The sequence below is a fragment of the Staurois parvus genome, unplaced genomic scaffold, assembly GCF_062004578.1.
Source record: "Staurois parvus isolate SC_StPar_1 unplaced genomic scaffold, SC_StPar_1.0 ptg000132l, whole genome shotgun sequence".
Lineage (NCBI taxonomy): Eukaryota > Metazoa > Chordata > Amphibia > Anura > Ranidae > Staurois > Staurois parvus.
Window position 1 is genome coordinate 6,518,680 of NW_028317928.1, and position 22,442 is coordinate 6,541,121.

The window sequence follows — 22,442 nt, forward strand, 5'->3', positions numbered from 1 at the left end:
TGCATTATATCAACTAGATGGAGCTGACAGTCATAGGAGACAATGATATGCGGTGATCATTTGCTACACGTGTGTGAATGCCTAAGAAATCAACACGGTACATTTTTTTGTACATGGACCCCCATGTTTGAATTCAGCACAATCTCTCAATCATGTGTGATCTTAACTGCACTCTGCATACTTTGCCCCCCCACTTCTCCTTTATTCATGTTCTGGAAAGGCACTTTCTGATTATATTACCTTCCCACAACAAAAAGGTATTCAAGCCTAATGGACAACATGTATACATATGTAGCGCTACCCCCATAGGAGCTTCTGGTAGGATTAGGTACTCTGCTCATTTTCTGGCCCTAGCCGAAGCCTCACACTTACTGACACCACTAGAATAGCTTAGCTGGGAACACCCAGCAGTCACACAGGAATGGCACACACAGGTTGTTTTGAGGAAAACAGTCTGAACTGGCAAACCAAAGTAGAAAAGAAACACAGTAAATCAGTAATTCAGCAATAACACATAAGAAATCAGTGCAATAACTGATACAATGCAGTGACTCTGGTACCCCTAGGAGAAAATTTGGTATGTACTGCAGTAGCCCTCTGCTAAAGAGATTATGCCTCAAGTGAATGAGAATGATTAACAAAATATGAGATAGATTAGCTCATTTGAGGATTCTTGGACCAAAGCGACTAGGCTTAGGATTGACAGTTTAACACACTTCTCCCAACCCAATTCTGCCTCTAGATAGACCAAAAAATCTGGATAGTTGTGACTGTTAGCTTATGCTGGCTCAGTTGGGGCCCTTTAATGTTGGTGTGCATAAACTGTTGTGTTTTGTGGGACAAAAAGTTCAGGGACATATAGTTATCCTTAGCCAGAGGGTGTGCCCTTTTAAGAATGGCAGCATGATGTAGGTTCATGCATGAAATTGGGGATGTAGTGTGAACAGGGGATTAAGAGGAGTTAAGTTCAGGTTTCTGTTCAGCACTTGTAGTATGGAAAGTGGGCATAGACAAAGTCAGCAGTCTGGGAAGATAATAGTGACAATTGTCTTTGGCCTTAGGGTTTCCTGCTGCCAGTGTGAAAGGGCAGCAATACAGTACTTTGTTCCCTTTTAGAGAAACTGGACAAATGCAGGGAGAAGGTACCCCTGAATATGAGTAGCGGGCTGAACAGGTGCAGCTGGCAGTGGTTCTGGATAATGACCACACCACCTAGGGTAATCTAAGTGGCTCGGAATTTGGCTTAACTGTCCGTCCTTAAAGCTCCGGCTTGGCCCTGTTGGGTGCAGTCCAGCCCGAGCTGGTCAAATTCAGCACAGCATGGCACAGCTCTCCCATCCTTGTTTCCAGTTGACTTGTCTCTCTCCAACTGCCCTGGCTCCTTCCCAGGCTTTTTCCCCTTGGCTGTTGCTTGTCGGCCTTGTAGTAGTGACTTCAGCTTTATTGTATGTAAAGTCCTCCTTCAAGACTACATCTCCTAGAATGCTCTGAGTACTTGCATTAGGGCTATGGCAAGGCGAAGTTCTGAATGCTGCTATCTTGTGGGCAAATAAAGTTCTGTGCCATCAGTAACAATGCCCAGTGCTAAACATACATTGGTCCTAGCTGGGCAAAAGTACAGGGAAAATCTGCTATACCTAAACTTTAGTTTCAAGCTCTTGATATGGACTCTAACCTTAACATAATGTAATGGTATTCATGCCTAGTGATATTCAGGCACCTGGCATTGTGTCGTACCAGGTATTTCACCTTATGTAAGGTAGGCAAACAGTATGGCAGGGGAGCAAGATTGAATTTGAATGTAAGCATCAGGGAAGCTATTGCCTACCTTAGATGTCCTAGAGTAGTCTTAGCTGTCCTGGAGTGGCCCTAGATGTCATGGAGTGGTCCAAGATATCCTAGAGTAGCCCTAGATGTCTTGAAGTAGCTTTAGATGTCCTAGAGTAGCCCTGAATGTCAGGGAGTAGTTATAGATGTCCTGGAGAAGCCTTTGGTGTCCGGAAATGGCTGCAGATGTCCTAGAGAAGCCCTAGATGTCCCAGAGTAGCCCTAGATGTCCTAGAGTAGTTCTAGATGTCTAGAAGTAGCTTTAGATGTCCTAGAGTAGCCCTGAATGTCCAGGAGTGGTTCTAGATGTCCTGGAGTAGCATTTGATGTCATGGAATGGCTACAGATGTCCTAGAGAAGCCCTAGATGTCCCAGAGTAGTCCTAGATGTCCTAGAGTAGTCCTAGATGTCTTACAGTTGACCTAGATGTCCTAGAGTAGCACTTGAACTTATCTGCGATTACTAATACATTAAATGTTTCTTTCTCCCTCACAGACCAGCTGTATTTGGAATATGTCAATTGTGAAGGTTCTTCGTGTACTTTTGCTTCATGTGGCTTTAGTGACTGCAGAAGTACAGATAAATAAAGACCCCGATACGGGTGCCTATGCAATCATCACATGTGGAGCTCCTGGGAAGGATGGTCTACCAGGAAAGAATGGGACAAATGGAGCGAAGGGAGAAATCGGTGAGCCAGGTAAGAATAAACACAATTTACAAGTTGTAGCCCAATACTTCACCAGGTGGATTCTGGAGAGCTGGGAACTCCCTAGACTTTTTCTGAAAGTATTACACAAAGACATTATTTAGCAGGCTCACACTTAACAATAGCCATAGCAGCCCACATAGTTGCTTTGGGGCCTGAGGGTGGAAGTTTTAGAGAAATGTAAACATAGAAAATCTGTGTGTGCGTAGAGATAATTCAGATTTAGCACTGAAACTTTAAGGATTGCAGAAATTGCTGCTGACTGTGATGCTGGATCCCATGTGACATTTCCAATCAAGAAGAGCTGAAGTCAATAATACAGTAAGACGTAGGCAGAATTTGACTACCTCTCTTGTAGGCTTCTTGTCCTCAGAGCTTCTAGTCATCAAAGCCAGCACTGAAGTTAACCATGAATGACTAATATAGTCTTCTTCAGGCTGTAGAGTGTCTCCTCAGTTAAAAACTAACATGTCTTCAGACATGTCTAGTACATCCAATGTCTGAAGTGGCTAAACTGTTTCAGTAGGCTGTGGGCATTTGTGTAACTGATTCCCACCTGGCCGTCATTATACAATAGGACATTCTGTCATTCTTGGAGGATGTCCTATAAGGTCCTCCCATTCTTGCCGATCAGTGGAGAGCTGTGTCTCTCGAACACAGCCAGCGCACCATCAAACAGGTTAAAGAGCCAATGACGTTGGTTCTTTACCGTGTGATCAGCTGTGTCCATTCACAGCTTATCACATGTAAACAAATGCTGGTAATCAGCATTTCCTTTCCTCAGCGCTGTTACTGTCTGAGGAAAGGAAAACCAATAACCAGCTTTTCTGTGACAGAGGGCATTCACACTAATTTTCAGTGCAGCCCCATCAGTGCAGCATATCAGTTCCCATCAGTCCCCATCAGTGAAGCCCCATGAGTGCAGTCTATCAGTGCCCATCAGTGCAGCCCCACCAGTGCAGCATATCAGTGCCCATCAGTGCAGCATATCAGTGCCCATCAGTCCCCATCAGTGAAGCCCCATGAGTGCAGTCTATCAGTACGCATCAGTGCAGCCCCAACAGTGCAGCATATCAGTGCCCATCAGTGCAGCATATCAGTGCCCATCAGTCCCCATCAGTGAAGCCCCATGAGTGCAGCCTATCAGTGCCCAACAGTGCAGCCCCACCAGTGTAGCATATCAATGCCCATCCTTGCAGCATATTATTGCCCATCAGTACATCATATCAGTGCCAATCAGTCCCCATCAGTGAAGCCCCATCAGTGCAGCCTATCTGTTCCCATCAGGGCAGCCCCACCTGTGCAGCATATCAGTGGCCATCAGTGCAGCATATCAGTGAAAATCCTTGCAGCCTATTAGTGCCCATCAGTACAGCATATCAGTGCCACCTATCAGTGCCCATCAGTGCCGACTCATCAGTGGCCGTCAGTGCTGCCTCGTCAGTGCTCATCAGTGCAGCCTATCAGTGCCCATCCTTGCAGCCTATTAGTGCCCATCAGTGCAGCCTCATCAGCACACATCTGTGAAGAAGAAAAATTACTAATTTGCAAAATCTTATAACAGAAACGAAGAAAAAGGTTTTTTGTTTTCAAAATTTTCAGTCTTTTTTCGTTTGTATAGCAAAAAATAAAAAAAAACCCAGTGGTGATTAATTACCGCAAAAAGAAAGCTCTATCTGTGTCAAAAAAATTATAAAAATGTCATTGTCATTTAAAGTGCGACAGCACTGAAAGCTGAAAATTGGCCTGGGCAGGAAGAGGGTGCAAGTGGCTGGTATTGACGTGGTTAAAAGGGATTTGGGCAGTTGTAGGGTTGCCTTATCACTTTTATGTGCTTGTGGGACATAAAGTCAGCAAAGTGCTACCATTTTGGTAATAAACTGATGTGCTGTCAAGGTATTTTTGAGTACAGGAATCATGTACCATTTCGCAGGAACACGCTGTTTTTAGGCTTGACATGTTTGGTATCTATTTACTCGAGACAACCTCATTTTGTACCATAAAATGTGGATTAAATTGCATTTGTGTACACTGAAATTATTTTTGGTGTAGTAGATCGCATCAAAATGTTGTTATGGGGCCCCATGATCAGTATTTACTCCTCTGCTTTACTTGAAAAATTATATCTGATGAGAGGTCTGCTTTTAACTCATTAAATCCAATCCATAATTAGGTCTCCCTGGACCACCAGGGAAAACTGGACAAACTGGGCCAATAGGAGAGCGGGGGCCAGCAGGAACAAAAGGAGAAAGAGGAGACAGAGGAGAGTCGGGTAAGCTCTGAACTGCAGAAGTAGAAAGTAATACATTTCTCTTTCTTTGCTATTCTATTCCTTTATTTTCTATTCTATTCTGTTTTATTCTATTTTACTGTTTTAAAACATCCAATAAATTCGTCTTCATGGACAAAATTTCCATATATCAATACCATTGTAAGGAACAGCTTAGTGAAAACAAGACTGAATATTCATGCATGAAATAACAATGTGCAGTCCAGAGGAGGGTACCATGTAATGTTGTAATTTTGTAATTGGTTTGCTTTGGTAATACCCTCCTTCTTACACCAGAGTTATATTGAACTGAATGTCCCAACAGAATCTACATATTGAAGCTGTTCCAAAGATTTTTTCTTAGATACACAGAATTTAACTGGATATAACATTTATATGTAAAGTTGATCCAGGGAATATCCGATTGCCTCTCGGGGGATCAGGAAGGAATTTTTTTCCCAGCAGGAGCAAATTTGATCATGCTTTGCTGGGGGTTTTTTTTTGCCTTCCTCTGGATCAACTGTTGGTGTAGGATTATAACTTTTTTTTTTTTTAAATGGTTGAACTGGATGGACTTTGGCTTTTTTCAGCCAGACTAACTATGTAAATGTAACTATGTAAAGCAATTTTTATATACCGTATTTTCCGGCGTATAAGACGACTGGGCGTATAAGACGACCCCCTACTTTTCCTACTAAAATGTAGTGTTTGGACTATACTCGCCGTATAAGACTACCCCTCTAGCAATGCACACCAGTGGGAGAAATAGTGCCCCATCATTGGTGTCAGTGGGAGGAATAGTGTCCCATCATTGGTATTAGTGGGAGGAATAGTGCCTCATCATTGGTATTAGTGGAAGGAATAGTGCCCCATCATTGGTATTAGTGGGAGGAATAGTGCCCCATCATTGGTATTAGTGGGAGGAATAGTGCCCCATCATTGGTGTCAGTGGGAGGAAAAGCACCCCATCATTGGTGTCAGTGGGAGGAAAAGCACCCCATCATTGGTGTCAGTGGGAGGAATAGCACCCCATCATTGGTGTCAGTGAGAGGAATCGTGCCCCATCATTAGTATCAGTGGGAGGAATAGTGCCCCATCTTTGGTGTCAGTGGGGGGAATCGTGCCCCATCATTGGTATCAGTGGCAGGAATAGTGCCCCATCATTAGTATCAGTGGGGGGAATAGTACCCCATCATTGGTGTCAGTGGGAGGAATAGTGCCCCATCTTTGGTGTCAGTGGGGGGAATCGTGCCCCATCATTGGTATCAGTGGCAGGAATAGTGCCCCATCATTAGTATCAGTGGGGGGAATAGTACCCCATCATTGGTGTCAGTGGGAGGAATAGTGCCCCATCATTGGTGTCAGTGGGAGGAATAGTGTCCCAACATTGGTGTCAGTGGGAGGAATAGTGTCCCATCATTGGTGTCAGTGGGGGGTGGAATAGTGCCCCATCATTGGTGTCAGTGGGGGGGGGAATAGTGCCCCATCGTTGGTATCAGTGGGAGGAATAGTGCCCCATCGTTGTTGTCAGTGGGAGAAATAGTGCTCCATCATTGGTATCAGTGACACCAATGATGGGGCACTATTCCTCCCACTGACACCAATTACACTTGCTGACCTCTGTTCTAGTATGGTGCTGCTGCAGCCAGCATGTGTGGTTGCAGCAGCACCTCTACACGGCACACTTACCGGCCGCTCCTTCACTCGATTTTCGCAGGGCCGCTCGGCTTCACCCCCTCGTCGGTGATTGGCCGCCTGTGTGCCTTTCCTGAGCTACAGTTCTGGCGGCCAATCACCGGTGAGGAGGCGGAGCCGAACAGCCGCGCGAACATCCAGTGGCCGAACTGAAGGAGCAGCCGCGCTTCCTGGACCGGATCGTCGTGGGATCAGAGCCAGGTAAGAAACAGCAGCCCCTGCCCACCCCTGTACTTAGTGTCCCTTCCATTGGAAGGGGGGGGCGGCGGCGGCGGCACCGCGCCCCCCCCCTAAAAAGTCAGTATGCCATATACCGGCGTATAAGATGACCCCCGACTTTTGAAAAGATTTTCAAGGGGTAAAAAGTCATCTTATACGCAGGAAAATACGGTATATATATTCGGTGTGATCCAGAAGAAGAAGCCAAAAGGCTATAAGGATCCTTTATCTCCATCTAGTGCCTGATGGATAAAAGCACCATCCAGAGGAGGATTAACAGGGCAAATGTCCATAACCTCCCTCACACACCCATGCGTTGTTTGTCAAATGAACGATTAAATCCAAGCTGTAGGTTTCATAGGTAATAGGAGACCCATAAAGAAAAAGAAAGTCCATATGCATATAATACGTTCTTCAGAAGTGATGAAGGTTAAAGCAGTGAGGTAGTGCTGTATAAGAGTTAGTAAATATACTTATCGTATCATTGGCCTTAGAGTAGTTATCACCATTGGAGGTCATGGAGAAAAAAAAGCCATCCTGACTGGTTTTGCCGGGATACTCAGCTGCCCCAGAGGTGGGCTTGTGTTCCCTTGTGTTTGGAAGCCTTCCAGGCATTAGTTTAATGTTGGGATAAGTGTATAAATGTAGAAGGGGAATATGTTGAAAAATATTTGCAGTTTCCACTCCTTGAAATTTGTTTTCTTTATCATATAAACTGACAAGTCCAGTCCTGGTATTTTGGATTTTATTAGAGATGAACATATTCCCTCTAACCCTAACAAAATCAATGGTGGTTCACAGACAGTGTGAAGACCTCAGTCACCCCCATTTCCCACTGCTTTAGTATCTGGAGGGTAATTTTGAGGGTTTATGAGGTGATTCTGAGTTTATCTGCACCACAAGTCTACATGTCCTGTTAGAAACTACTTGGCAGCCAATGTTAATTCAGGTCAGCAGGCCTAAGCCAACTTTTTTTAAAAGCAGTAGTAAAAAAAAAATGTCCCCTGCGAAATAATAGCATAATGTGCTAGTAGGCATCGTATACTAGCACATTATGAAAGACTTCCCATAGACGGAAGCCCTCCAGCAGCGCGCTGTCACAATAGTTGTCATCCGATAGGAGTGCAGTTGTAAGGGACCACCCGGCGGTACCACTAGCACTCCACTAAATAGGCGTTTCCAGAGCACGGAGTCTAAGTCCCAGGGTGCTTGTTCACCAGGGCCCCTGATGGTGGGGATGGACTTGGAGCCCCCCGAGACCAGGTCGTGACTACTGGGCAAACCCGTTAGTGGTAGTGGTATTCGCCGAGGGCTCCTGCGGGGAAGAGCCTGATATGAGGAGGTCAGGAGACCCCACTGGGAGGGATGGACGGATGGATGGATGGATGGCTGAGCAGGTGCGGGGTCAGACAAGCCGGGTCGGTAACAGGGAGGGCGGTGCGGTACAAGGCAGTGGGCAGAGAATAGTCGGGTCACACGCCAGGTCAGCAACCGCAGGTCAGATCCAATAGGGGGCATTCAAGAGAGAGGTCAGGCGAAGCAAGGGTCAGGGCAGGAGAAATACAGCAAGGTCAAAGCACAATCCGGGTCAGCAACTTACAATTCACAGGTTCGCAGATACAGGATACAGGTAAGACCAGAAGGCACTGAATGACAGCTCAGGGCCATTTAAATATCCCGCCCTGCGCTGCCATTGGTGCCCAGCGGGCGGCCGCGGCTTCTACTGCGCATGCGCGAACTCGAACGCCGTGGCCGGCCCGGACCTAATGCTCGAGTCCCTGCACAGGGCGGCACACTGCGCCTGCGCCGGGACCATCGCGGCGGGGACCGAGGGGATCCCTGACAGCAGTGCACATGCTCTGGTGTCACCAACATGTTTAGGAGATATTTGATGTACTTACAGGTAAGTCTTATTTCAGGCTTAGGTACAAGTAAACAAGGTAGGCTTTACTACCAATTCAATACAATTTAATTGCAAAAATGTTTTTTCACTATTGACCACTAAATTAAGAAAATATTGTCTCCTTCTATATTTCATGTTACAGCTATATTTAAAAACTTAATGGGCACATTTTGAGGGGGTAAAGCAGGACCAGGTAGGCCAAAAGCTAAGCAGATTAAACTTCAACTCTTTCTTGACTGATTAGGTCCTCCTGGACCACAAGGAATTGCCGGACCACCTGGAGGAAAAGGAGAAAGAGGAGCCAACGGGGAGCCAGGTAACTGGGAACTTGTTCCTATAAAGTGAACCCCTCTCTGTAGCTGGCCAGCTAAGACCGGTCCTAGGTTGCTAATATGGTTCACATATATGTGTATACCAAACCTGCCAATAACCTCAGTACAGTGTATATGTGCATATGTTAAAGCCAAAAGCAGAATCATTGCTGTAATTTATGTCTTTGTTATATGACATTTATATATTCATTGTGCTAGCAGAAAAGGAAAATATGCATTTAAGAGTCAGTACAAGGTGAGCCAATCACAGCCATCCTCACACTGTACAGAGCCTTAACCAATCCTAGCCAGTTTCACATTTGTGCCTGTGTAAAACTCCCTGCTAGATTGTTCTAGAGTCACTTGCTCATCAGACAGAAGAGGAAACAGACAAAGTTCCAGTCAGAGAAGCTCTATGGAAGCAGAGAAGGCCAAATAGGTATTTAATGCACTTGTGTGTTCCTCTGTTTAACAGTGCAGGTAGATCTGTGTGTAAAATCTGTTGTATGTGTTTACTTATAGTTCCACCGATATAATCCACCGAATTAACCCATTGTAATATGAAACTAAATAAACCACTGTAATACGAAAGAAATAAGCCAGTATAGGATAAACGAAACAAGCCATTGTAAGCAGTGTTATATGAAGAAGATTGAAGTTATTAAAGAAGTTAACTAAAGTATTCGGTGTGCTCTTTAAACCTACTGCATCCATAGAGCGGCATTGGAGGAATTACAGAGTAAAGTCAGTTTAATCAAACAAAGAAACAGCAATGGCATAATTTTTCTAATGCCACAGCGCACAAGGCACTACATGGTGCTGCGCCTGCCACACTCTCTGCTTTCATGAAGGATTTGTATGACTTTAAATGAAAACAAATCTGAAAACATGGGTTAGTTCTCTCATTGATATTTTACTGATTTGTGTCAAAACTTTAGCTTCGTAAACTGTGTAGGCTGTGGGGTGGGGGAAGGTACAGGTGGTAGGCACAAAAAGGGAAGGCACATCACACACAGTGAATGAAAATGTGAAGTTACGAGGGGTCTTCAAAAATATTCCAATATTCAAGACGCCTGCCTTTACACATGCATGAACTTTAGTGGCATCCCAGTCTTAATCCACAGGGTTCAATATTGAGTTGGCCCAACCCTTTGCAGCTATAACAGCTTCAACTCTTCTGGGAAGGCCGTAAACAAGGTTTAGGAGGGTGTCTATGGGAGGATTTGACCATTCTTCCAGAAGAGCATTTGTGAGGTAAGGTACTGCTGTCAGACGAGAAGGTCTGGCTCGCAGTCTCCGCTCTAATTCATCCCCAAGGTGTTCTATGGGGTTGAGGTCAGGACTTTGTGCAGGCCAGTCAAGTTCCTCCACCCTAAACTTGCTCATCCATGTCTTTATGGACCTTGCTTTGTGCACTGGTGCGCAGTCATGTTGGAACAGGAATAGACCATCTCCAAACTGTTCCCACGAAGTTGGGAGCATGAAATTGTCCAAAATGTCTTGGTATGGTGATGCCTTAAGACGAGTTCCGTTCACTGGAACTAGGGGGTCAAACCCAACCCTTGAAAAACAACCCCACACCATAATCCCTCCTCCACCAAACTTTGGCACAATGCAGTCAGGCAAGTACCATTCTCCTGGTAACCGACAAACCCAGACACGTCCATCTGATTGCCAGACAGAGAAGCGTGATTGGTCACTCCAGAGAACACGTCTCCACTGCTCTAGAGTCCAGTGGCGGTGTGCTTTACGCCATGGCATCCGACGCTTTGCATTGCACTTGGTGATGTAAGGCTTGGATGCAGTTGCTCGGCCATGGAAACCCATTCCATGAAGATCTCTATGCACTGTTGTTGTGCTCATCTGAAGGCCACACCAAGTTTGGAGGTCTTTAGCTATTGACTTTGCAGACAGTTGGCGACTTCTGCGCACTGTGCACTTCAGCATGTGCTGACCCCGCTCTGTCATGTTACGTGGCCTACCACTTGGGGCTGAGTTGCTGCTGTTCCCAGTTGCTTCCACTTTGTTATAATCCCACTAACAGCTGAGTGTGGAATATTTAGTAGCCAGGAAATATCACGGATGGACTTATTGCACAGGTGGCCACCTATCACGGTACCACGCTTGAATTCACAGAGCGACCAATTCTTTCTCCAATGTTTGTAGAGTCTGCATGCCTAGGTGCTTGATTTTATACACCTGTGGCCATGGAGGGGATTTGGAACACCTGAATCACATGATTTGGAGGGAGGGCCCAATACTTTTGGCAATATAGTGTATAAATATTGGAGTTTACAAAAGTGTGGAAACTTTTTTGAAGAACCGTCATATATTGTCAAACCATTCCAGAAACAGTAAAAAGTCTATCCACCAGTATGAAACAAATGGCAACACTCACAGCAGTATACGGGGCTTGCAGATAGAGAGAGAGAGAGCAATGCACAGAGGCTTCTAGCGCCTGGTTCAGGACACAGCTGGAAGGCAGATACAGAAAGCACAAATAGCAGAGAGGTTCCCTCAGGAGCTCTGACAACAATCCCTATGCTATCCCTCCTCCTCTGGAACCTTTCCCTATACTAGGCACAGATTATGGATAGGAACCCCTGTCAAGTGGGTTCCTATCCATAATCTAACCACACGCAGAATGCACGCCAACTGCAGTTAGCCAGGGATTTTTGTATGCTCTGCCCTCACAAAATATGGCCGCAGAGGTCACCTGGGTGGCATCGTCCAATCGGACAGCATCCCACCTGATTACACATGCAGAGGTCTAAGAGGAATGAGGAATTCTCCCTGCATAGTGATGGTCAACATATACAGTTATTGGGCTGTAGGTACAGGAGTGCCTAGACACCCTCACACACCCATCAGTGGTAAATCAACAGACTGTCACTGCCTATGGTTAAAATAAAGATCTTCGACTAATAGATATTTGTAGGATACAATTTATTCTGACCTTTTTCTGTGCTCAGCATATAAAAATATAACTGTATCGGTTTTGTTTCACTAACGCTCTCATTAAATATGTTCGATAACTGACAGGACTACCAGGACCGAAAGGAGAAAAAGGAGACAGCATGGGTCAAGGTAACAATCCATTTTTCATGAAGGGAAAGTTTCTTGCTTACATAATTACATGTTACATTTGAAGCGTTACCCCCTTCGAGAGTCACTGGATTTGGGTCCCCCTATTTTCCTGCACGGACAGGCAACACGCATTTTCTAACTTCCATTTAGAGTCAGTAACCAGTTGGTGGACTTGTTTTTATTGTAAGATTTAGGGGTAAACAACTTGAGTAGGGTCTAAGAGTATACTGTATGGGAATCCCAACTCGACTTGAAACCTGAGGATAAATGTCCTGAATTCTGTCCAAAAATGTAGGATCCTGGACTTTTTGCCTCTGGAGTGGCATCAATCTCTTGATAGATCAGTAACACAGTCTCTGTAAGGAGCACTTGGTCCACTCTTTATATGAACCCAGCTATAAAATGCTCCTCCACCTAGCTGTCTTTGAAGAGTATCTGAGAGAAAGATTCTACAATAGACTTGTAGCACTGTCCCAGGGAGAACTGATTGGGTATGGCACCTAGCATTCCTTTCTCTTGTAGGCCCCGGGGGTGTAGAGGTAATCACACTGTCCTTATGTCCTGTAGCTTAGGAAAAACTGCTTTCAGGCTTTTCCCTGGGCTAGTTTCCTTCCAAGCTAGCAGGCTGGCCTTCCTCAGTGGACTTCAGGCAGTGGAGCTCCCTCTGTCAACTTCCTTCTCTCATTCTTCCAACCTCCAGCCTGGAGGCAGAACCCCCTTTCTCTGGGGTCCCATTCCAGGCTACATACTGTAACAGCAAATCTCAGCAGTCCATCTTCCACCCAACTCCCCTGCTGGCCAGGCTCTCTCATATTTATGGACTGATTAGGCCACCTTGCCAAGCCTCCTGCCTGGGGATTAGCCAGATTCCCGTAAATATGCAGATCAACACCTTCTGGCCTCCACCCACTAGCTTCTAGAAACTTCCCCAAGCTTCTCAAGCCAGGGGGAAGTACCAGAGGCCTGACCTGTAGAGCTCTCCAGCCTGACCTCACACTGATCCCACTGACGCACACCCAGGCTTCTAACAAGCCTCTAACTACACTACAAACTATGTACACAAGAGGGTGCTACATTTTGATTCAATATTCAAGTAAACTGTTAGACCAGGGTCACATCTATCTGGTCTGCGTTTTTTAATGCATGTGTTTTGTGTGTTGTAGCACATTTTCACATGTATAAGATGTGGCCCAAATGACATTGACCAGAGAAGTTAAGCCAATTCTCCAGTCCTTGAGATCTGTAGCTTTGCATGGACAAGATCCAGATGATTTGTCTCACCACCAGTTCTCCTTCTTTGATGTCTCTAAGTCTGGAAATGAGAAGACATATACCTTTCCAAGGCCTCAGTACACATGTGGTTCCAGGTGCAATGCAGCAGTTGATTGCATTCAAATGGAGGTCCATGACACAAGTTCTTAGGTTCAAAGCAGGTGCAACAAGGGAAGACTACTGTCCACCATCCCAGAACAATTGCTCCACCACTACACCACTCTCCTTTCCCAGGACTGCTTCCTTCTTTGTTCTGGTAATGGAGGTCTATAATTAGGTGGCTATCCCGATCCTGCCACAATTATACTGTCTTGCCTAAACAGGTACTCAAGTATGTCTACTTGATATACAGTACATAGGATGTAAGCCAAATCACATGGAAACAGGAATCCTTGCAGAATAACTTCCTTTACTGAAATGTAACACGACCACTCCAAACAGTTGCTATAATAGCGCAATTCCATTTACACAGTAATGGACAGATTACACTTATCCCTTGAGAGAAGCTAGTTTTGGGTCCCCCTTTATCTCCTGTACAGTTAGGAAACACATTTTCCAGACACAAGAAACAGTCCATGGGCTTGGTTTTTTATCATTCATTTTAGATTTCAACTTGGATAGGGTAAAAGGAGTATGGGATGCCCAACTTAATTGAAGAATAAAAAAATATGGACAAGTTCCTTCTCTAGAATACTGCAAAATGACAGACTACTGACTGCATTCCAGCCAGAACCACAACAGTTTTTTCAAATTGACAGCTTGTAGGAGCTCTGGGTCTCCTAATCGAACAAAATACCAGTCCACCTTGCTGCGGTATCTGATTCCAAGACAAGGGATTGGGTAAGCTATAAACAGTTCCCTGAAGACATGCCAAGAACTTGTATCCAGCAGACTTCCCCATTATAGGCCCTGGGAGTGTAGAGGTACTTACACTGTTCTTGCCCTGCAGCTGTGGATAGAACTGCTTTCAGGCCCTCTGCTGGACTGGTTATTTTCCAGGCTATGAAGGTTGTCCTATCCCAATGGACTGCAGGGCAGTGGAGCTCCCTCCTGCAGCTTTCCTCTTCCCTCCAACATCCAGCCTGGATGCAAAACCCCCCTTCTCCAGGGCCCCCTCCCAGGCTACACAGCAGCACTTCTCAGCACTCCATTCTCCCCTTGCTGGCCAGGCTCTGTCATATTTTTGGGCCAGTCCTCTATACTGCTAGGCCTCTTGCCTCCCATAAATTTGCAAATCAGACCCTCCTCACCTCCACCTTTTGACTTCTAGAATCTTCTCCAAGCTTCTAGAGCAGGGGGAGGTACCGGCAGATTGACCTGTAGAGCCCTCCAGCTTAACCTGAAGTAACTTCCTGCCTAAACGCAAGCTTCTAGCAAGTCTCTAACTATACTCAATAACCTATCTACACTAGAGGGCGATACACTCTGAACAGGTTCTTGGTCCATATTATTGGCAATAGGTTCTGTATAAGGGTTCAAGGAACACAACTGTACAGGGGAAGAGAGGTATTGTGGTACTAACACTTCAGTAGTAAGGTAACTGATGTAGGCTATACAGTATTATCCCATGATCAGGTCTGAGGCCTTCAACTCCAAGCTTAGTAGCCCAGAGGTTCAACTCACACTCTCCAGTTCATAGTTGGCAGCACAGTGGCTAAATGGTTAGAGTCGTCGGATACCAACCATGTTCAAATCCCAACCACAACACTACCTGCTTGAAGTTTGCATGTTCCCCCTGTGCCTGCTTAGGTCTCCTCTGTGTACTCTGATTTCCTCCCACACTCCAATGACATGCTGGTAGGTTAACTGGTTCCTATCTAAAATGTCCCTAATATGTGTGAATGTGAGTAAGGGACTTTAGGTTGTAAGCTCCTTGAGGGCAGGGACTGATGATAATGTACAATACACTGTACACTGTATGTAAAGCGCTGTGTAAGTACCTATAATAAATAAATACATATTCTTCCAGACTTCACTCTACCCTATAGCCCCATCTTTTGTAGCCATGGAGCAGTAGGAAGAAGTGGTTGCAGCCTGAAATTTCAGTCCCTTTGATCTGTAGATGAATATACAGAAAGATACAAAATGAAACAATGTTTCTTTTTATCTTTCTGTTTCTAGGTTGAGCAATGTTGCTAATAAACATTGTCAGGCTGCTTTTTTTTGACAATTGCAATTGCTTGTTCACACTTCAGCTGTCAGCAGGGGAACCCGGCTGACAGCTGAATTAGTTATCAGTTGTTAAGGAAGCGGCAGCCCGCTCCTTAACAACCTATAATTGCAGTCTTTTTTCTTTATTTACATTTTAGCTATCAGTTGGGTAATCCCACTGACAGCAAAAAGAACCAAGCCTGAAGGTATTGGTTTCAGGTATCGGAGCATTTGCACAACTACTGTATGCTCAGTGCACTTTGTCAGAGAAAAAAGCTCACCTTCCCATTAACTTTCCAGAGCTCAGAGTAATTTGGTTGTCTCCTTTATTGTGAGGACACCCCATGAGAATCAAGTCAGACAATACTATGCCCATGGGCTACATCAAGGAGGCACCAAAAGTCATGCAAAAGGACAAAGGTGTCTTGAGACCCAAGGGTGGGTCCTGCTTTCCACTTTAACCAGAACATTCTTCTCCTTTCCTGATGTCCTTCTTCAAAACAATCAAAGAGGTTCTCTCCACAAGTGCTAAATCCTGTGAAAGTTTATCCCTCAGCTATTGCCTCTTTGTGTTTCCTGAGGATTACCACAAGGTCTCCCTGCTTCTTGCTTCGCCATTGCTAGATGGATGAGACAGGTTATTTTTAAGGCCTATAGTCTGAACAGTGGAGTTCCTCTTGTAGTGCTTTCTACAGAAAGAGCCATTGATGTTTGGATTCCTTGGCTCCTGGTGATAATGACCCTTCCGGCAGTACTGAACACTCTGACACACCCAGGCTAAAAGAAAGGAAGTTTCTTTGGGCAGCATGCTCAACAGAGCAAATAACAGCAAAATAACAACAAACAGAGGCAAATAACAGTTGAACCAAAACACAGTTTGTTAAAAACAATTATCAAAACCACTTACCCAGGGTACCGAAAACTCGATTTGAAGGGGCAAAGTCTATACCTCCTAGGCCCTGAGTTATGGGGGTGCCCTAAATACAGGAGATCTAAACTCAAGGGCTATAAATCCGAGTTCCTCCTTCTCATCCCCCACTGGCCGGTGGTAAATGTCTGTTGGTGGCCGGTGTTGGGGTCCAAGGCTACGTTAGAATGCTCTAAACAGAAAATTGGAATTCCAACAGGAAATGGGGAGATATCCTCAGACTGAATCCCTGGAGTCTCAAAAAATGATAGGGCTGTCTCTTTAACCAGGAGTATAATAAACATGGTGGCCAAGGCCTTTCACCTCTCTGAGGTGTGTCATGCGATCTCTTACCTCTTGTAGGTATCTAAAACTCTGGATTAATGAGCAAGCCAGCTCTTGCGGTTCCTGGGGGTGACAGCAACAGCTCTGCACACTGTAGCAGTGACCCCAGGCAAAGCAGCAGATGTTCTGGGTTCAGAAGCTCTCTCCTGCAACTCATTGGGTATTGAGTCCTATAGTGACACATACCTGGACAATGCAACTTCAGTGAGGTCCCACCTGGGCAAGGATATGGGAAGCAGTCTCTCACCAATTGTGGTGTGCCACCATGGCCTTGTGGGTTCCTCCACTCTAGGGCATGGCCCTCTGTGGTCTTTGCAGCAGTGATGGTCTCTGGCTATCCAGTAACACAGTCACGCTGTCAGGAATGGATTCACCACATGTGGTGGGACTCACCTGCCATGTGGGCTGCAGTACCAGGGCTGGCCAGCGGGTGCTTTCAGCAGCCAGAAGCTCACTCCTGCAATCAAACCATCACCTGAGGCTGATTGCAGGAGGTGTATTTAAGGAATGGCCAGGCCTGCAGTCAGTGCCTTGGTGTTGTTTTCCATGAGCCCCTGTACCTGGTATCCTGTGTTCCTGTTCCTCTGCCTATCTTCTGTTGCTGACCTCTGCATTGTTGCTGACCATCTCCTGTTTAACCCCTGGCTTGCCTGACCATCCTTCTGCCTGACCCTCTGTACCATGCTGCCCATGAGTTACTGAACCCGGCTTGTGACCCTGACCATTCTCTGCCTGATCCTCTGTACCGCGCTGCCCGTGAGTTACTGAACCCGGCTTGTGACTCTGACCATTCTCTGCCTGCTCCTTCGGTACCTCGCTGCCCGCACGTTGCTGACCTGGCCTGCCTGACTACGCCTTATGCTACCCAGACGATCCATCCATCCATCTTGCACGGATCCAGCCATCCCTGCTCACACCTTCTGCCTCTAAACATCAGTATATACCTCTAGCGGATCCCTCTACCACGAGCAGGTGTACTCAGGGTCCGCGACCTGGTTCCTGTCTGCTCCAAGTCCATCCCCACCATCAGGGGCCATTGTGAATAAGCAGACTGGGACTTAGACTCCGCGCCCTGGGGAATCCTGTCCTGAGGACTGCTAGAGGTACCACCAGACGGTCGTTAACAGAACCATATGGCCGGCCTGACCATTCCACCTCTCCAGCCCTGACTATGCCTGTGTTCCTGCACATACTAAGATTAGTGGAAGGTTGGCTTGTTTACTGTGCGTTGTATATTTGGGTGGCTAATAATAAATTGTATTGTTATTATATCATTCCTGAAGCCTGTTACTTCCCTGTGTCAGTCCACACATTTCTGGTCATACCCGGATCCCTGACACACGCATTGGTACTCAGCAGGGTCACTAGCCTCAGCAGCCCAGCTCTCTCTCCTTGGTTCTCCATTTGAGACTTTCCTCAGCAGGTACTTTCTGGAATTTTTTTTCTCCTTCTCCAGCTCACCTGCCTCCTGGGACTTGTACTTCCATAGAGTTCTTCTACTAATCGGTCTACCCTTCTGGGGACTAAATCCTCTATTAATCTTTGAGCTACTCTCCCAGACTAAACTAGCAGGCTTTCCTCTTCCCAAGCTGTCCTGCAGCCAATCACAGTTTCCTATTGCTGTCCCGAGTGGTGGGTAGGGCTTTTTTTCCACCATGGCTGCAGACATGCAGTCTGGGAACAAAGCAGTCCAGCTGCCCCACAGACAGGCACCGCTGGCTGGGTACATTCTCTGTGCCTGTTAGCACTTCATGGGTTTTTTAGCATCAGTCATCTGCTTCTCAGATTTGCAAGGCTGCCACCTGGGCATCTGTTCACGTTTGTAAAAGTGATTGGGTATTTTTTTTTAAATAACAAAAAATGGTATACTTACCGTACCTGCTCTGTGCAATGATTTTGCACAGAGCAGCCCCAATCCTCCTCTTCTTAGGTCCCCCACTGGCGCTCTGACTACCCCCTCCTGCCGAGTGCCCCCATAGCAAGCTACAAGTTGCTCTCTGAGTCTGTCAAGCCATTCTTCTCCGTTTGTTATGTGGACCTTTTGGCATTGGTTGCCGTCTTGCTCACCCCTCAGTTGGACAGCTTTTGGACATCTGATTTGTAACAGTATTAGAATTTTTGACTTACCAGTAAAATTTGTTTCTTTGGAGAACAGTACAGGACACTGATCGCACCTCTTTGTTCTTATGATCTCTCTGTTATATAGGGAGGTTGTCCCTGTAAACTTATTTGTTTGTGTCTAATCTACTGAAGGTAGATGCATATAAAGCAGCCACCATGATTAAAGAGCCTGTGTCATGAAATGTACTCCAAGAAATTAATTTTACTGGTAATCAAAAATCATATTTTGAGTGTCTGGTAGATGCTAGAGCATTAAACCATGAATACTGTCTTCTATCTCTCAGGAACTCTGTTCGTGAGATCTCCGAGTTCCTGGGTCTGCACATCTGCTGTACCCATAATGAAGGGCTATGGGTGGGGCCACCTCATTCAGGTACGTGGGGGTGCCTTTTGCATGTGTGCATTCTTGGCAGAGCCCTGGACAAGCCTGGGCGGCGTTCATGTGACATCAACATTATGGCAGAACCTCGAATCAGATACTAGCCGTACACCATGTGCAGTAGTTAAATATACAGAGTCCCTCTGTGAAGCATGTTGTCCCGTATCACTACACACATTGACTGTGAGCTGTTGAATTTAGGTGGCTGAGCCTATGCCCTCTTTACCTGTCCAGCTATGTTCCGCTATGTGCTAAGTGCGGACCTCATGCATGCACTTAGTTACTTCTGCTGGTCTCTCTCAGACCATCCGGCCAGTCTGTGGGTCTCCATAATGCAGGTTCAGTCCCGAACCTCTAGGGAACCAACTGCTAGGGAGGGAGTCAGAGCACCAATCCCCTTGCTACCAGAGGACCCATCGCCATGCCAGGTAGCTTGCTTTAGGACAGGCTATTAAACACTTTACACCTGTCCTTGTTTACCCGTGGCAACTACTCTTCCATTCCTCCTGTCTCCTGCCAAGTGAACTTGTTTCAAAGCTCATATGTGCTTTACAGAACCTGTTCTTCCATACACCAGAAACCATCATGAACCCCTGTAGAGTAACTTCAGACCTGATTTTGAAACAGTTAAATTAAGTTTACTGTAGTTTCTTGTGACAGAATGATCAACAAGCATAACATAATCCAGGTCTAGACTAGATAAAGGAGATGGCTGCCCAGGCATACCTTTACGGCTGTAAGTCCATAACTGGCAATCTCCATTGTATTATAGAAAGTTGTACAATATTAGTCCCCAAGGTTCACCAAAAGAAATTAGAGAAGGTATTAACGAAAAAAGGATGATATATTTAAAAAATGCGGGATTACCAAAGCTCAGTGAAACACAATTGAACTCCTTGGACGCGGAAATCTCCCAGGAAGAAATAGAAGCAGCATTAAGAAGTACAGGGGGTGGGAAAAGCCCAGGCCCGGATGGTTATACAGTTAAGTACTACAAAAAATTTAGTGAATTACTGTTACCGAAGTTGAAGAAGTATATGAATGATTTGGGAGGTGGGATGGAGGGGAGGAGGGAATCCCTTCAGGCCCATGTTGTTCTCATTCATGAGGAGGGAAAAGATCCTTCTCAGTGCTCTAGCTACAGACCAATTTCATTATTGAACACTGATACCAAGTTGTACGCAAAGGTTTTAGCAAACAGGCTGAAAGATCTAATGCCTGAATGGATCCATGGAGATCAGGTGGGCTTTGTCCCAGGGAGAGAGGGTAGAGACAATGGGTTGAGAACTTTAATGCTTATTCAGAAAAGTAGAAAAGGAAAAGCCCTGGTGGTGCTCTTGTCAATTGATGCCGAAAAGGAATTTGATAAAGTGGACTGGGGCTTTATGATGGACAACTTGGAAGTGCTGGGGATTGGAGAGAGAATGAGTGAGTGGATAGGTAAATTATATAGGGAGCCCACCGCAATCGTCACGGTAAATGGGTAGAGGTCGGAATCCATTGGGATGTCCAATGGAACAAGACAGGGCTGCCCATTGTCCCCCTTGTTGTACGTTTTGACATTGGAACCCTTGTTGTCAATAATAAGGAATAGTGGAGCGGTAAAGGGAATCCAGATAGAAAATATAGAACATAAAGTAGCGGCCTTTGCGGACGACCTGTTGTTTTATGTAGGCAACCCCCGAATAACACTACCAAGTATAATGAAGACCCTGAAGGAATATGGTGAATTATCAAATCTAAAAATTAATCCAACAAAAATAGAGATTCTGAACATCAATATACCAAAGAGCGAAAAAGAAAAGCTACAAAAAGAATTCCCCTTTATATGGAGAGAAAAAGATATTAAATACCTAGGAATAAAACTAGCCACCTCATATAAACAACTGTATAGATTAAACTATATTTCTCTGATAAATGAGACTAAGGAAGAATTAAAAAGATTAGAAGGAGGAAACCCATCATGGATAGGACGTATAAACCTAGTTAAAATGGTAATTATACCTAAAATACTCTATAGATTTCAAATGGTCCCAATCAAACTCCCAGAGGCGTTTTTTAAGATAATGAGAAGAATGTTAACAAGATATATATGGAGGAATAAAAAACCAAGAATATCATACGAAACACTAAGTAGGACTAAAGAGAAAGGGGGAATGGGACTACCTGATGTCAAGAGATATTATAAAGCAGTAATTTTAGCAAGAATTTATGATTGGACATTTAACCATAAGGGAAAAAGTTGGGTAAAAATAGAAAACGAACTGAGTGGAATTAGTTTGAGTAAGATGATATGGGCCCCAGCACATTATAGAAGAATTAAAGAAAACACAAGCACTTACACTTTAAATGTTTTAAGGATATGGGATAATTTACATAAACACATGAAATGGGAATTTAACTCTATATTAATGCCTCTTGCAAACACAGAGTTTTTCCCTCCAGGAAAGGATGAGATATCAGGGAGATGGTTTAAAAAGGAAGATATCCAATTGAGAGACGTATTGGTAGAGGGAGAATTGAGAACATTTAAAGAATTAAAAGAGAGAGGGGGGAGATATGTTTACTAGAATAGATGAGTGGAAATATCGTCAATTGAAATGTTTCATTGGAAATCTCCCAAAACCCTTAAGATTAAAAAAGGAGTGGAATATGTTTGAAAGGCTATCAGAAACACGTAGAGATGGGAAACACGGTGTTACAAAAATTTATAGAATACTCACAGAATTAGACACAGACACAAAGTTAATTTTTATAACAAATTGGGAAAGAGATATGGAGGTAGTGATAGATGAGGATCAACAGAAGAAGATATTCAGACTGGTACATGAGAGTGTTAGTATGAGAGACGTTGAGATTAACTATAAATGTCTGACACGATGGCATATCACACTGAGCACTGAGCACAAGATGAGTGGGGAGAATTCAAAAATGTGTTGGAGAGGATGTGGGGAGGAGGGCACGGTGTTACACATATGGTGGCAATGTCCAAAAATTCAGGTTTTCTGGAAGACAATAGTTAAATTAATAGAAATAATAACTAGAAAGGACATAGGGTTAGACCCAACCATGTGTCTCCTACATAATGTTGAGACAACAGTAAATAAATATAAAGAATCAGGCGTATGGTACTACTTAAGTGCTGCAAAAGGGTTGATACCCAAGTTTTGGCGGAAGACAGAGGTGCCGATGGAGGAGGATTGGATCAATATGGTAATCCAGATTAGTAGAATGGAAAAATCTAACTATA

General features: G+C 44.9%; 1 protein-coding gene across 1 annotated transcript in view; it reads left to right on the forward strand.

Moving 5' to 3' along the window:
- The window catches only part of LOC149466241 (pulmonary surfactant-associated protein A-like), a 30,055-nt gene that overhangs the window by 2,326 nt on the left and 5,287 nt on the right, over nt 1-22,442 (forward strand). The window contains exons 2-5 of the mRNA XM_089672688.1: nt 2,323-2,524; nt 4,707-4,805; nt 8,864-8,935; nt 11,973-12,017. Of these exons, the coding sequence (XP_089528814.1) occupies nt 2,341-2,524; nt 4,707-4,805; nt 8,864-8,935; nt 11,973-12,017 (400 nt within the window). The 5' untranslated portion in view covers nt 2,323-2,340. The remainder of the gene's footprint in view (nt 1-2,322; nt 2,525-4,706; nt 4,806-8,863; nt 8,936-11,972; nt 12,018-22,442) is intronic.